The sequence below is a fragment of the Mirounga leonina genome, unplaced genomic scaffold (assembly GCF_011800145.1).
Source record: "Mirounga leonina isolate KUSES-001 unplaced genomic scaffold, KU_Mleo_1.0 Mir_172, whole genome shotgun sequence".
NCBI classification, from domain to species: Eukaryota; Metazoa; Chordata; class Mammalia; order Carnivora; family Phocidae; genus Mirounga; species Mirounga leonina.
In genome coordinates, this window is record NW_023270442.1 from 14137579 (window position 1) to 14151010 (window position 13432).

The following is a 13432-nucleotide window of genomic DNA, read 5'->3' on the forward strand; positions in this document are numbered from 1 at the left end:
TCAACAAGGGACGTTTGTTTTTCTCCTTCTCGTTACCGGCCCAGAGGTCCAAGGTCTGCCTGGGCAGGGTGGCCCCGCCCCTGAAATCACTAGGCTCTATCTTGGGGTGTGGTTGCTCCCCCTCTCACCTTGTCGTCTGCATGTAGCCAGAGGGAAAGGGGATCTCCTGAGAGGATTGCAAGCTGGTTCCTCTTGAGGTCGATCCAGGAAGACCCACACATCATTTCCTCCCCTTGCTTATCTGCTGGAACATCATTCCCTGGTCGGGTACTGCAAGGGACACTAGTAAATGCAGTCCCTAGCTGGGTGGCCCTATGCCCAGCTAAAAGTTTGGTGACTGGATGCGGGGGCCAACCGGCAGTCTGGGCACTCCTGGCTTCTGGGAAAGTACCAACAGGCCCCAACGAGGTGTCTGTCAGTTGTCAGGTGATTATGTAGCTGGTTGGCCGGGAGGAAGCCAGAGTTTCAGACGAGCATGATCGGCAGGAGGGCAGTGTCATGCCAGCTGGAGGGCACGTTGGTCCCAGCACGAGGGTGCAGGATGGCCCCAGGCCACGTCATGCCCTGCAGGAGTTCCGAGCTGCAGTTGACCTGCCTCTGCCCATCCGGGGGTAGCTCTAGGAAGGGAATCAGTTTGCTGTCCAAACTCTCTTGGAGGCTGACCTTGGAACCAGCACCTGAGACAACTGGTGTCTGGAGCACTTTTCTCTGGAAGGCCAGGAGGGAAAATGTAGGGAAGATCTGACCTGGATGAAGGGGTGAATCAAGAGCATCTGAGGTACAGAGAGGGAAGGGACATAGGGACTCAACTAAGATTTGCTTTGCCTGTTGGCTCCAGCGACGGAAGGCCACGTGCCAGGGTTATGGTCAGAGACGTGGTGGACCAGCATGAAATGGGGCGCGAAAGACTGGGGCTCGGGGACTTGATCCACCAGCCGGTCAAGCACAGGACACTGGGCACACCCCAGGGCCCCTCAACCTCTTTCCTCATTTGAACGTAGGGTGAAGTCTATCCCACCTGTATCACAAGGTTGTGATAAACTGTAAGATGTGGTCTCCAAAGCTGCATCTTCTATTGGGGCGGGGGGTTCTGCCAGGATCAAGGGTATTTTACTAGGGAGAGGTCTCCCTGGAGGACCGATGGAGCTCTATTAGGAACCAGGAGCGCTGGACAAGCCCTTGAGGCCCTGAGACGTTGACAGGCAGTACCAGACGGGCTTTGTCATGTGACCATGAGTCAGGTGAGTGCTGTGTTTCATCAATCGATCCTTGGGGTCAGATGACCCAGGGAAGTTGGTGATGGAGCCAGTAATTAATGTCTACTGACATCTTTACATCTCTGAGGCCCTCTACTAAGTTCGTCGTCACCTTGCTTCCCTCTTGCAGCTACTCTGGAAGTGGGCGTTGTCGCTTCCATCTACAGGGGAGACCGAGGCTTGGAGAAGCTGGGGTGCCCCCCAGGTTGGGAGCAGCAGCGCAGGCTTGCTCGCACACCCCCTCGGTGGCCCCGGGACACGTTCCCAGCCACCTGGCGCCTGTCCCAGGGTGCAGAGCCGCAAAGCCTACATCGTGAGCTTTACTGCAGATGGTGTCCTATCCCCTTATGGAACTTTCTGGTGGTGTGGGCAGTGAAAATTGCTGTGCCTGGCCCGTACCAGGTACTCTAAAGGTTCTCGTCCGTCAGGACGTACTTCACACCCCGAAGTGCGAGGGCTGCCTGGGGCACAGGTAAGTCTCGGAGGAATCCAATCACAGGTTAACTGGCATCAGAGAAGGACAAGTGTTACTGCCTGTGTGCCGGGTCCCAGCTGGTGGAAACAGGACTCTTAACACTGGTCGCGCCGGCCTGCTGGTTGGCTGGAAGGGCCTCTGCGAATCGGCAGGACCGACGGGCAGAAGTGACCTCAGTGACCAGTGTTGCGGTCACTGAACAGCCGCTTCCAGTGGGAGAGGACATCCCGACTCCCTACTCCGGGCCGAGCCTCCTGGCCATTCCTTGGTCGAGGACATTCACGGGGGTTGGGATTGCTGTTCTGTGGGCTTCTTTTGCGGAGTGCCCAGCTCTCTCATCTGGCCCTCTCCCCCCAGTGCGATTGAGGGAAGGAATGCCTGTTAGCAGATTAACAGCATACTTCTAGTAGATTCTAGAATGAAGACATCTTTTTGGCCAGAATCTGAAAGCCTTTACAGAAAGCATTAATGCCTTACATTTAGTAGACTAATGTCTTACAGATAAATCACTTTGGGGTCCAAACAAGATACATAGGACTTAAGTACTTGTTAGAATCATCAGATGAGTACAAGCTGGCCCTGTCTCAAGTACCTAACACAGACCCAATCCACTGGACAGATGCAGGACCTGAGGACACAGCAACAGGTGTTGGTCCATGCTTGAGAGAAGCCAGTAAGAAGCATGAAGGAGAGCATGGTGCCCATGTCCTGACCCACACAGAATCTGGGGGCTCAGAGGACCACTTCCGGTATCTTTGACTGGACATGGGCACGGACAGCGGAAACTCCAGGACAGTAACTGGCCTGGTTTGCTGGTGTCTTAACTCCACCTGCAGGGTCAGCCCCTCCCCAGGCTCTGGGCTCAGAGGCCAAGGACATGAGGTAAGATACCTTAAGAACCTAACAGTGCCTGGCATAAAAGGCCTCAAAAAATGTTAACCGTTTTTTTTTTTGTTGTTGTTGTTAAGATTTTATTTATTCATTTGACAGAGACAGAGCACAAGCAGGGGTGAGAGGCAGAAGAAGAGGGAGAAACAGACTCCCCACCGAGCCAGAGCCCAATGAGGGGCTTGATCCCAGGACCCTGAGATCACAGCCTGAGCCGAAGGCAGACACTTAACTAACGGAGCCACCCAGGCACCCCTTAACTGTTTTTCCTAATGACACAAGATTTCATAAATTCCTAAGAATAATCTACACAAACTAAAATCTCCAAACAATGGGCCTTTTAACCTTTCAACTAGGGGGATTCTGAAAAAAAGATATAAAAATAAGGCTCCCTGTATTTCCACTTCAAAAAAGACAGTAAACAGTATGTTCTGTTCAGGAAGCATTTTATTGTTGCTCCAAGTTTAGGAATTTTCACTGACAAAAATCAACACTTTCAGAAAACTTCCCGCATGGCCCTGCTGAGCTTCTGAATCTTGGTTTTTGCAGACATATCGGCGTATCTCTCTCCAATACGGACAATCATTCCACCCATGATTGACGGGTCAGTCTAGAAAAGAAAACAGGCTGGAAATGTGAAAAAGCACTGACATTTCTTGATCAAACGGAAAGATGAAAAGTGCTCTGAAAAGTCTACATGCTGCACAAATTAAGGTGTTACAATTACGTCTAGAGAAAAGCAGAAGTCAAATTGTGAATGGAATCTGTAATCATTTAAGTCAAAAATGTAAAATTCCTACTATAAGCAATCAGGTATATCATCAGATTTAATTTTTCACTTCCTATAGCCATTCGAGAGTGTCAGACAAGCTGAGGAGACATACGAGACATAATTAAAAACCTACCTTAACTTCCAATTTCAAGACTTGGCCTTTACTTAGGAAGCTCTTCAGGACTGTTTTTAATTCAGTAAGAGTGGCTTCATCTAAAGGCTAAAAGGGGACAAAACCATCCTTTAAATTTAGACAAAGCACAACAGAAATTTTCCACAGTAAAAGAAAAAGAAGAGAATCTCCCTGGCACACACCGGCAAGACCGGCCGGTGAAGCCCGCGTGGAGCCACTGGGGGGCCCTTGGGAGGTGGCCAGGGCCCCGGCCCACGCCAACCCGGCCGACGCCCGGCAGCACCACCCCCTCCCCGTCCCTGCTGCCCAGTGCCAGCAGTGCAGCTAGATGCAGGGAAGGGGGAAGACCCTGAAGCGAACGACGCCCGCGGACACAGGCCTCTTCTCTGCGCAGCCCTGAGGGCCTGGCACGAGGTATAGGTTCCCCGGATGGAAAGCTGCAGCTGAGCCTGGTCCTAGAACCTTTAAGACCCCCAGTTAGCAGAACTCTGGAGGCACGCCCTGCCTCTCGGAGTGCCCGGGGGGGCCAGCTCGGGACTCTACTCTGACAGAGCGAGCGTCCAGCTTGCGTTCGCTCCTCCCGCCCCCCCGCTCTTACTCCTGGTGAGGTGAGGATGAGTCTGGCTGAAGGAGAGGCCTCTCACCTGTCACAAATCCGAGGCAGCCCCCATCCAGGAGTCCAAAAGCTAGCAGAAAAGTGTTGTCTTTGCAAAGATCTAACAATGTCTCTTGTGGGGGGGGGTGCTGTAAAAATCTATCAGTGTTTTGTTTTTTAAGATTTTATTTATTTACGTGAGGGAGTGCATGTGCGGGGGGGGAGGAGCAGAGGAAGAGGGACAGGCAGCCTCCCCACTGAGCGTGGAGCCCGAAGCAGGGGCTTGTACAAGCCTGAGACCATGACCTGAGCCGAAATCAAGAGTCGGATGCTTAACTGAGCCACCCAGGAGTCCCAAGTCTATCAGTGTTTAATCAAAACATTATTTGCCAAGCCTCCAAGGTTAGAGAAATTGGAAGTATGTGCACACCTTCCATTGAGAGGCATACTAGGTCCCGGGCATTTTACACCCACCATCTCCTGGAATCTAGATGGCTCTGGGCAGCTAGCAGTTCTTACTCTCATTTTCTGTATGAGAGAAAGGATGCTCGGAGTGGTTAAGAAACTCACCGAAGGTCCCACTTGCTCCAATATTCGCTATCAGTCTATTTCCATAGTCTATACCCTAAGTCATTAATCAAGGAATAATTTTGTTTTGTTTTTAAACAGTGGAAACTTATTTACCCAAGGAGTTTCAACATCAAAAGCATTAGCAACAGCTGGTTCTAAAAAACTTTTACAAAAATATGCACCCTTTTTTTTTTAAATTTTATTTATTTATTTGACAGAGAAAGAGACAGCGAGAGAGGGAACACAAACAGGGGGAGTGGCAGAGGGAGAAGCAGGCTTCCCGCTGAGCAGGGAGCCCGATGTGGGGCTCGATCCCAGGACTCTGGGATCATGACCTGAGCTGAAGACAGACGCTTAACGACTGAGCCACCCAGGCACCCCAAATATGCACCCTTAAAAAAAAATCATGTCCTTGTAATCTGAGTGACCTGTACCAGGGCTTAGCCACAGGGACGGTGTGACCATGTGCCGGGTGAAGCCTCGTCTGGGCTCCCCTGTCAGGGGGAGCTGCTGCGGTCCCAGTGGGCTCGGACGAAGGCCTGAGCGGCAATGATTCTCGGCCAGTTACGTGCTTCGGTGGCACCAACTATTGAGCTACGAGTGTGCAAATGTTACTATGTGCTAAACTGTCTCTTTGAAACTGTGCTTTTTCGGAGAGTCAATATATCTATTAAACACCAGAAATATTAATCCAGACGAGGTCAGGTGCTGCGTATTTTCCAAGCCAACCTACCATCCTCTACTGATAATTAAGCCCCACAGGCTGTTTTCCTGCACCGATTCAACTGCAGTAGGAAGGAAACATGTATTTAAGACATCAACAAAATTAATTCTGGGGACATAAGTGTTGCTTAAGGAACATGCACTTCTGAAAGACAGGCCTATGTTCAAATCCTGATTCCATGTTTTGTCACCTTGGGCAAGCAACTTAATTTCCTTGGGTTTCCTCATCTATAAAACAAAGATAATTCTACCTCACCTAGAACCCTGATATTAAAATAATAAGTTATAAAGTACCTAGCACACAGTAGGTTTCAAAAAATGGTGTCATTATAGCCCACTCCAGCAATGCCAACAAGATCAAAGGGCCTATGTGCCCTACCCTCCCATTCACCACCACAGAAGATGAGACACTCTAGTTCCAGAAGCCTACTTACTAAGGTATTTACAAAATAACTGAAAGCTGTAAAAGGAAAATAACCACTACTTCCTAACATATTCTAATCTAGTATGGTCCTTCTGAGTAGTCACTGGTTAGGGAGGCACTAAGAAGATCCACACTGGCCCTTCCAGAGCGCAACTGTTTAAGACCTGAAGCGAACCTCCTAAGCAACAAGTCACCTTTACCAACTCCTGGATTTCAGCCTGTTTTTTTCTTTTCGTTATGCAAAATGTGATGCATGGCATGTCAAAGCAAATCTAGTGGCAACAGGGTGTCACTTACAGATGCAGTGGTCACTGTGCATGGTACTTCTCCACGGTGGACGCTCATCATGGTCGAAAAGGCAGAAATGACTCCAGGGGTATTGTCCAAGCGACCATTCTCAGCAAGCAAATCTGGGAAAGGTAAAGTGTCTTAGTAATATGAAACTCAAAACACGTTAATCATGAGGTATTATATTCACCTCAAAAGCAAACTTAGATTTGTGGCCTTAAAATGCCATATTCAACATCCTTCAAGAATGTGAATAAAGGCGATGCAACTTGTTATTTAAAAAGTATATTCAGCATTTGAAAGAACCAGCACTGATTCACATCTAAATTAGTAAGGTGGGTGTGGGGGGAGGTCTCACAGGTCTGCAGCTGCAATCTTCATCCAAGCCTGCAATCTGATTCTCCTATTTCTGGTTGGAATCTAACCTCAAATTAACATACATCTATATTCAAAGATGACGACATGAACACATTTTCTTTGGAGCTCGTATTCTGGTTGACCAAGAGACTTCAAAAGCAAGCCAAATGCACCAAAGAATGCAAATGTCTTCAAGGACCGAGGTACAACCACTGGCTACAAACCATTTTCTTGGTGTGAATCCCACTGGTCTTCTCCACAGACTGAAAGTACTGACTGCAATTGCTTTCTTACATCTTAACATCCTTCAGACAGTGCGCCTCAAACTTTAACACGCAAACAATTCACTTGGGGAGTTAGTTAAGATGCAGATTCTGATTTAGCAGGCTGGCTAAGTCCTGAGGTGCTTCACTGCCAAAAGGCAGGGGATGCTGATGCTCCTGGTCCATGGACCACATTTTCAGTCACAAGATTTTCAGGGACTTCAGTGGAAAAGATCTAATACTTACTGATCAGGTTGGATGTGATAGGAGAGAACCTCTCTTTTGTGCTCACGTCATTTAGGTTTTTCATTTTCACGGAACGCTTTATATAGGGATTCATAATGGAAGCAGCCATTTTGGGTTCCTTCAAGATTTGCTAAAAGTACCAAAAAATAATTTCTTAAATTCTTTAAAGCATAAATGATCCTAACTGCCACAACATACTTTATGAATCATGTACTCCATTAATTAAATCAGCACTCAAGCACACATGAAGAGAAATTTACAATCAAGTAATTTTCATTGCCTTTGAGAACACACCGTACCTTGATTTTACACAGGATATAATGGTATTTCTTGAAAGAATTTAAAAACACTTTATAAAGTTTCTTAAATTTATATTTGCTTTTTAAGAGAGATTAGAAAAAATTAAACAGCCAAAAGATTCAATGAACTGCATATGTTAATGCATTTAATACGGGTAATCCTCTAGATTTTCACATACTACGAGGAGGCCAGTGATGCCAACGCTCACGTGCAGACCTAAAAAGGTGCTCTGAGAGCAAAGGAGGCATCCCTGTCATGCCCCTTCCAGTGGCCTCTGTCTCAGACTGATCCTGACGCTGTCCTGCCTCTTACAGAGCCCCGAGAGACCCCTCTGGTGTTTCCAGAGCAGCCTCCGTCAGTCTGGGAGGGAGAGTGGACAAACAGTGTGAGTGCAGCTACCAGGAGCGACACCACGCGTCTCCATTTTATTAATTCATAAATGTCTGTTTTCAGTGACCCAGGGTAGCTTCCGGCACCTTGCTCCCCTTAGTATCAGGCCAGAGTTCAACGATCCAACGGCTGTTTCCATCTGGATACCTTTCAGTTAAACAGCTCCGGTAGCCCCTTGTCCCCGGCTCCTGGCCAGAATTCTGTCTCTAATCCAGGCTGCTTGTCAGGCTAACACTTCAATTTGAGTGACTCCATAGAAACAGTATTTCCCCCTAAAAACTGCGGACTTACACAAATGAAAAGCATTCGGGTGTTAGGGGAATGCGTTTTTCATGTTTCTCTTCTTTTCCTGCCGCAGCTCGTGGCATCTGTATAGCGTCACACGTTCCTCCCAGCACCAGAACACTGCTAACGCTTTATCGCGTTTTAAGGTAACTGCCTCCTTTCTATGTTCCGTGTCTTAACTGATTTCCAGGTTTTAGGCAAATCCCATTCTAATGACCACAACCCAGGCCTCGCTCTCCACCGTGAACACCACTGTTCAGGTTTACAATGGGCATAAATGACAACTGGCGGGCAGTAATTATCACCTCCCAAATTCCCCGTGTGTGATCCTGCCTTCCCTTGCTACCCTTCTCCCAAGCGTCTCCAACAGTAAGGCCGTTGGCTCTGTGTGGGTCATAATCACACCAACTAAGACCGCAAGCATTATCTGTAGAGATAACTGGACAAAGAGAGGAATAGAGAGCCAACATTACTGCCTGCTAGGACAAAAGTCCGATAAAAAGCTTAAAATGAAAAATGAACAAAATACGTATTATCCTATGTGACTAGCCTGTGAGGGTTTTTTCTTCAATAAGATAAAAAAAAATCTTTAGAAATAAGTGGATTAAAAATACAAGAACATCTTAAAATATAAAACCAAAAAAAAGCAAAACTCTTTCTGGAGATATATACTAGCCTCTCCTTCTTTAATCCAGAACTTACTGTTGGAGATGGCAACCACAAAGCAAAAAGAGAAGGGGAAGCAACAAAACGGAGTTAAAATTACAGCAGAGATTCTCCTCTTTAAGTTACACAGTAGGCTTCTGTTAATTCAATTAATTTTCTCTTTTTATGTTGAAAAATGTAAAAATAAACTTTCCCCTGTAAGCTTCATGATCTTTGTCAGTTCTCCAGTATCATTATGGAGCCCATACAGCTTTCCTAATTTTGCTGCTCACTGTGCTCTGCTTGGTCATTTTCCCCTCACATCTTGGGAATAAACTAAAAATTGAAACGGAGAAAAGGCTTCATAAATTCCTAGTAAAGCAAGTTATAATACATTCTAAAGACTATTTTGGCAATACCTGAAAACAAACACAGATTTTCAAAGGTGACTTCTATTTCTTCTCTTAGCCCCAAGTCTTGGTTCCTAATATTAATATCCTGATATGTATCCATCTGTACCTATTACACAATAGGTTCAGAATAATAATTCCCACTACTATCACTATCAACATGATTACAGAAAACAGGTCTTTTTTTTTTTTTTTTTCTTTCTCTCCTTTGTTTTTTGTAGTCCATTTTCTCTTAGGATATAATATACCTCATTAGGGATACATGGCCAAATAACTAAAGCAAAAACCATATGAAGGAAATTTAGTAAGAAATGAACAGAAAAGCTACTTACTGATACTCTCAACAATTCTTTCTCTACTTGTTCCAGTTTATTCTGTTTAGATGCAGCAGAATAAAGAGCAGTGGCATAGCGACCTTCGATACCATATACCTGAACAGGTGGCTTTAAAAAAAGGATGGGGTAGGGGGGGAAGAGAAAAGGAAAATCACTTAAGACAAGATCATACTGCCAATAGGAGGATTAAATATTTATATTTAAAAAATGACATCATTTATAGCACAAAACAGTTTAAATATGTCATAAAGAGCAATTCTGAATGGCAATTCTCAAACAAGTCAGGGCTGTTTCCTTGGCCAGGTCACTCCATCTTTAGGCTATCAATTTCTCATCTTAAAACGAGATGCTGAGGAAACAGGGTGTCCCTTTCAGCTCTAACTATATAAATCAGTTACGTTAATTCTGAGATGCGCTTATGCTTCCTTTGAACTCAGTAACTAATCAGTTCCAAGTACTGGAGATTTTAAACACTGACAGAAGGCAGTGTTGCATGTTAGAGCCAAGAAAACAGGTATTTATGAAACATATACAAGTGTATATTTATATACCTCATAGTAACATCATAAATTTCCCCTATGGTGCCTCCTCCTCAATGTTCAGTTTAACAGAGCTCTTTAGCAACTTACTGAGTGTCTGATGCTTGGATTATTTTTCACAAAAGACTGTAGACTTTTTTGTATGCACTGTCATCAACATATGACTACATAAGCCTGACGGTGCTATATGGTCGAAGCGGGAAAGCTTAGGCTCTGAATGAGAAAGATTTAATTCCAGTCCAGCTCTAGGATCAAGCTGAGTAACCTTGGGCAGGTTTTCCCAGAGTCTTTTTCCTTTTTTGTAAACGGGAAGACCAGCTACTTTCCATCACTGTAATGGGGTTTTAAGAAATTCTCACAAAGGTTATGCAGGGGCCTGTTGCACACCAGGCATTCAAGTTACCCCATTCTCTACCCCCATGCACACATCACATTTTGGAAACCACAAATCATGCAGAAAGGTTTAGGTAGTACTTATACAAAAGTCTATGCCCTAACTGTATTGCTGTTCGACTCACACACTTTCATCTATTTTATTTTATTTTATTTTATTTATTTTATTTTTTTAAAGATTTTATTTATTTATTTGAGAGAGAGAGAATGAGAGAGAGCACATGAGAGAGGGGAGGGTCAGAGGGAGAAGCAGACTCCCCGCCGAGCAGGGAGCCCGATGCGGGACTCGATCCAGGGACTCCAGGATCATGACCTGAGCCGAAGGCAGTCGCTCAACCAACTGAGCCACCCAGGCGCCCACTTTCATCTATTTTAGAATTAATTACAAAAGCTGACATACCCGCACGAGCTTGGAAAACGGCCTGACGACAGTCATACTAAAGCATCGCACCTTTAAAACAATAATAAAACATTTTAAATGATTAGTTTCTGAGTTATCATCACACAGGTTACATGATGCTCTTTATTACCTAGGAGTAAATTTCCCCACTGAGAATCATCCCTAGTTGCCTGGGAAATTTGCTTTCCCACCAACTCCTTTGTTTACTAGGAACAGGGCGAGGCTAGCACACCAGTGTGAGAGAGAAAACTCAAATCTGGCTGAAATACAGGTTTCAAAAAAAAACCAACGCAAGATTTTTGGCATTTATATTACCACCCGTGAGCAAGGATTTTAATAAAAAGTGGGAAGATTCCAATCATGATGTGCAAGAGATGTATTTTCTCAGACTCCAAATGCTATAGGAAAATAAAGACTAATCCAGAGTATTGCAGCACTCTGATGTGAGCACAGGCCCTGGCTCTGAGAAACGGTATCCTGTCTACCAAGGAACAGAGCTGGAACCCATTGTTTAAAAAACCTGCAAGGGCACAGGTCACCTTTAAATAATTTCAGTTCTGTTGTGTACTATACCAACTGGTTGTGGGGATTGAAAGGCTTTATTACTTAGAGAAAACTTACCTAAGTTGCAAGGTGTCATGACATGCAAAGCATAGTGTTGATATGTAGTACAAAGAGCACGCATTTTCCTCCCAACTCCATCTTCTGTGGGACTGTGTGGGTTCGAAGCTCAGCTCCTACCTACCCCTTACTGGCTGAGCTGCCAAGGACGAGTCATTTAAACTTTTCCATCTCATTTTCTTTATGTGAAATGGGCTTTACAAATAATCCTTAGCATTACTGGTGACCCCTGACAGGTTTGACCACAACGACAAAAGTTAAGTGACTTGGCGGTGGGCCGTGTCCTTCCTTCGTGGTCCGGGGAAGCCCGCCCTGCCCGCCCCCTCCGGGCTCCTCAAGCTACCTGCTTCCCGAGGCTGTGCTCGGGGGACGAGGTCAGGCACCACCCAAGGGCGTCACCCTGCGCCCCCTGCCCCGCGGGCGTCCACAGAGGGGAGGCACGGCCGCCTGAGCCGCTTTGTGTCGCCCCGACTCGCGGGGCCCCACAACGCTGAACGGCGGCCACGCTTCCCCAGCTGTGGCCTCACCCGGTGGCCCTTAGCGACCTGGAACGTTTCACCCTAGGAGAGATCCTCTCGCTAGTTTTCAGGACCTCCGTTCTCTCACCTGCCGGGACAGCCCGGAACCTGCTGGGACGGCCATCTTCTCCCGGTGGCTGTAGGTCAAACTTGAGTTAGGGGGGAGAAACGCAAGGGCGCACGCGCGCGTCAGCGTAGCCGCTCAGCCCGCTGGGAAATGTAGGCGTAGGTCGTCAGGCCGCATGCGCACGGATCGCCGTCAGGCTGGGATTTGTGGTCTTTAGAAGTGGGTGTTACGGGTTGAAGCCACTGAGCTAGTGGGCTCGCACAGCGCCCTAAGATGAAATCCTTGAGTTGCTAAATGGTCCTTACTGTAGGATCTTATTGTCCCTAGTTTTTAGATTTCCATTTCGATAAATAGGTGGCATATGGTCAATTTCACATTCATTACTAGCTTTATTAGCATCTTTTATCCCTTCTTTCTATCGCGCCAAAGGGTGTATCAAGGGCAGTTCCTCGCGCTGTATGAAAAGAATCGAACCCTCCGGCTCCAGCTGCGGACTCTTCTTGCCCAATGCCTGGGCCCTGACTACTCCACTACCTCCATACCCCCTCTTCCCTCATCTCACCCCTGACTCGTTTGTTTGTGAGGGCATGTGAGATTCTAGTGCCTAAATTCTTTTTTTTTAAATTTAATTTTATTATGTTATGTTAATCACCAAGCATTACATCATTAGTTTTCGATGTAGTGTTCCATGATTAATTGCGCACCACACCCAGTGCTCCATTCAATGTGCGCCCTCCCCAATACCCATCACCAGGCTAACCCATCCCCCCACCCCCCTCCCCTCCAGAGCCCTCAGTTTGTTTCCCAGAGTCCATAGTCTCTCATGGTTCGTCCCCCCCTCCGATTCCCCCCGCCTTCATTCTTCCCTTCCTGCTATCTTCTTTTTTCAAGCGTATAATGTATTATTTGTTTCAGAGGTACAGATCTGTGATTCAACAGTCTTGCACAATTCACAGCGCTCACCATAGCACATACCCTCCCCAATGTCTATCATCCAGCTACCCCATCCCTCCCACCCCCCACCACTCCAGCAACCCTCAGTTTGTTTCCTAAATTCTTGATTCTGGGTAGGGCAGAGTGATTATCCCAGATTATCTTGGGGTCTGAGCAAGTGTGACATTGAAACTGAAAACCCAACACTAGCCTTGGCCAGTTTCTCTGCATTCATAGAAACAGCCGATTTTCAACCTATTTCACCCTAATGGAGCTTGCTCTTATTTTTCTCTTCTGTATAGGAGAGAACTGGCGAGCAGAGCACGGGTCGGAGTTCCCTGGTTGAAATAAAGGGGTCCTGTGGTCAATTAAAAACCTTTTTCCTGTTCAGCTATATTATACGAACACAGTTTAATTCATTAATTTACCCTTTTAGAGTGCAGTTTTCTCATCATTACGAAAAACTTGTAAAAATGCAGAAAAATGCAAGGAACGTAATTGCTGTCTTCTCGATCACTCAGAGACAGCTGTTGTCAATATTTGGGTGTGTTATCTCCCAGCATTTTTTCAGTATTATAACGAGTATTATAATAGTACCTGCCTTAT

At 46.2% G+C, this 13432-nt stretch overlaps 1 protein-coding gene across 1 annotated transcript; it reads right to left on the reverse strand.

The window, feature by feature from the left end:
* Positions 1–3048: 3048 nt before the first annotated feature.
* On the reverse strand, positions 3049–12012 carry ATP5PO (ATP synthase peripheral stalk subunit OSCP). The gene is made up of 7 exons (XM_035017644.1): positions 11915–12012; positions 10688–10738; positions 9353–9463; positions 6991–7120; positions 6134–6246; positions 3525–3611; positions 3049–3229 (listed from the first exon to the last, which is right to left on the reverse strand). The coding sequence occupies exons 1-7, from the start codon at positions 11948–11950 to the stop codon at positions 3116–3118; spliced, it is 642 nt and encodes a 213-aa protein (XP_034873535.1). The 5' UTR covers positions 11951–12012; the 3' UTR covers positions 3049–3115.
* Between the last annotated feature and the right edge of the window lie 1420 nt (positions 12013–13432).

Excerpts from the sequence above, each read along its gene's own strand:
- ATP5PO (XM_035017644.1), bottom strand. The coding sequence starts at position 11,950 with ATGGCCGTCCCAGCAGGTTCCGGGCTGTCCCGGCAG. Across the intron at positions 10,739-11,914 it reads GTTCCGGGCTGTCCCGGCAG|GTGCGATGCTTTAGTATGAC; the intron begins GTGAGAGAACGG and ends ATTGTTTTAAAG. Across the intron at positions 3,230-3,524 it reads TCTTGAAATTGGAAGTTAAG|ACTGACCCGTCAATCATGGG; the intron begins GTAGGTTTTTAA and ends TTTCTTTTCTAG.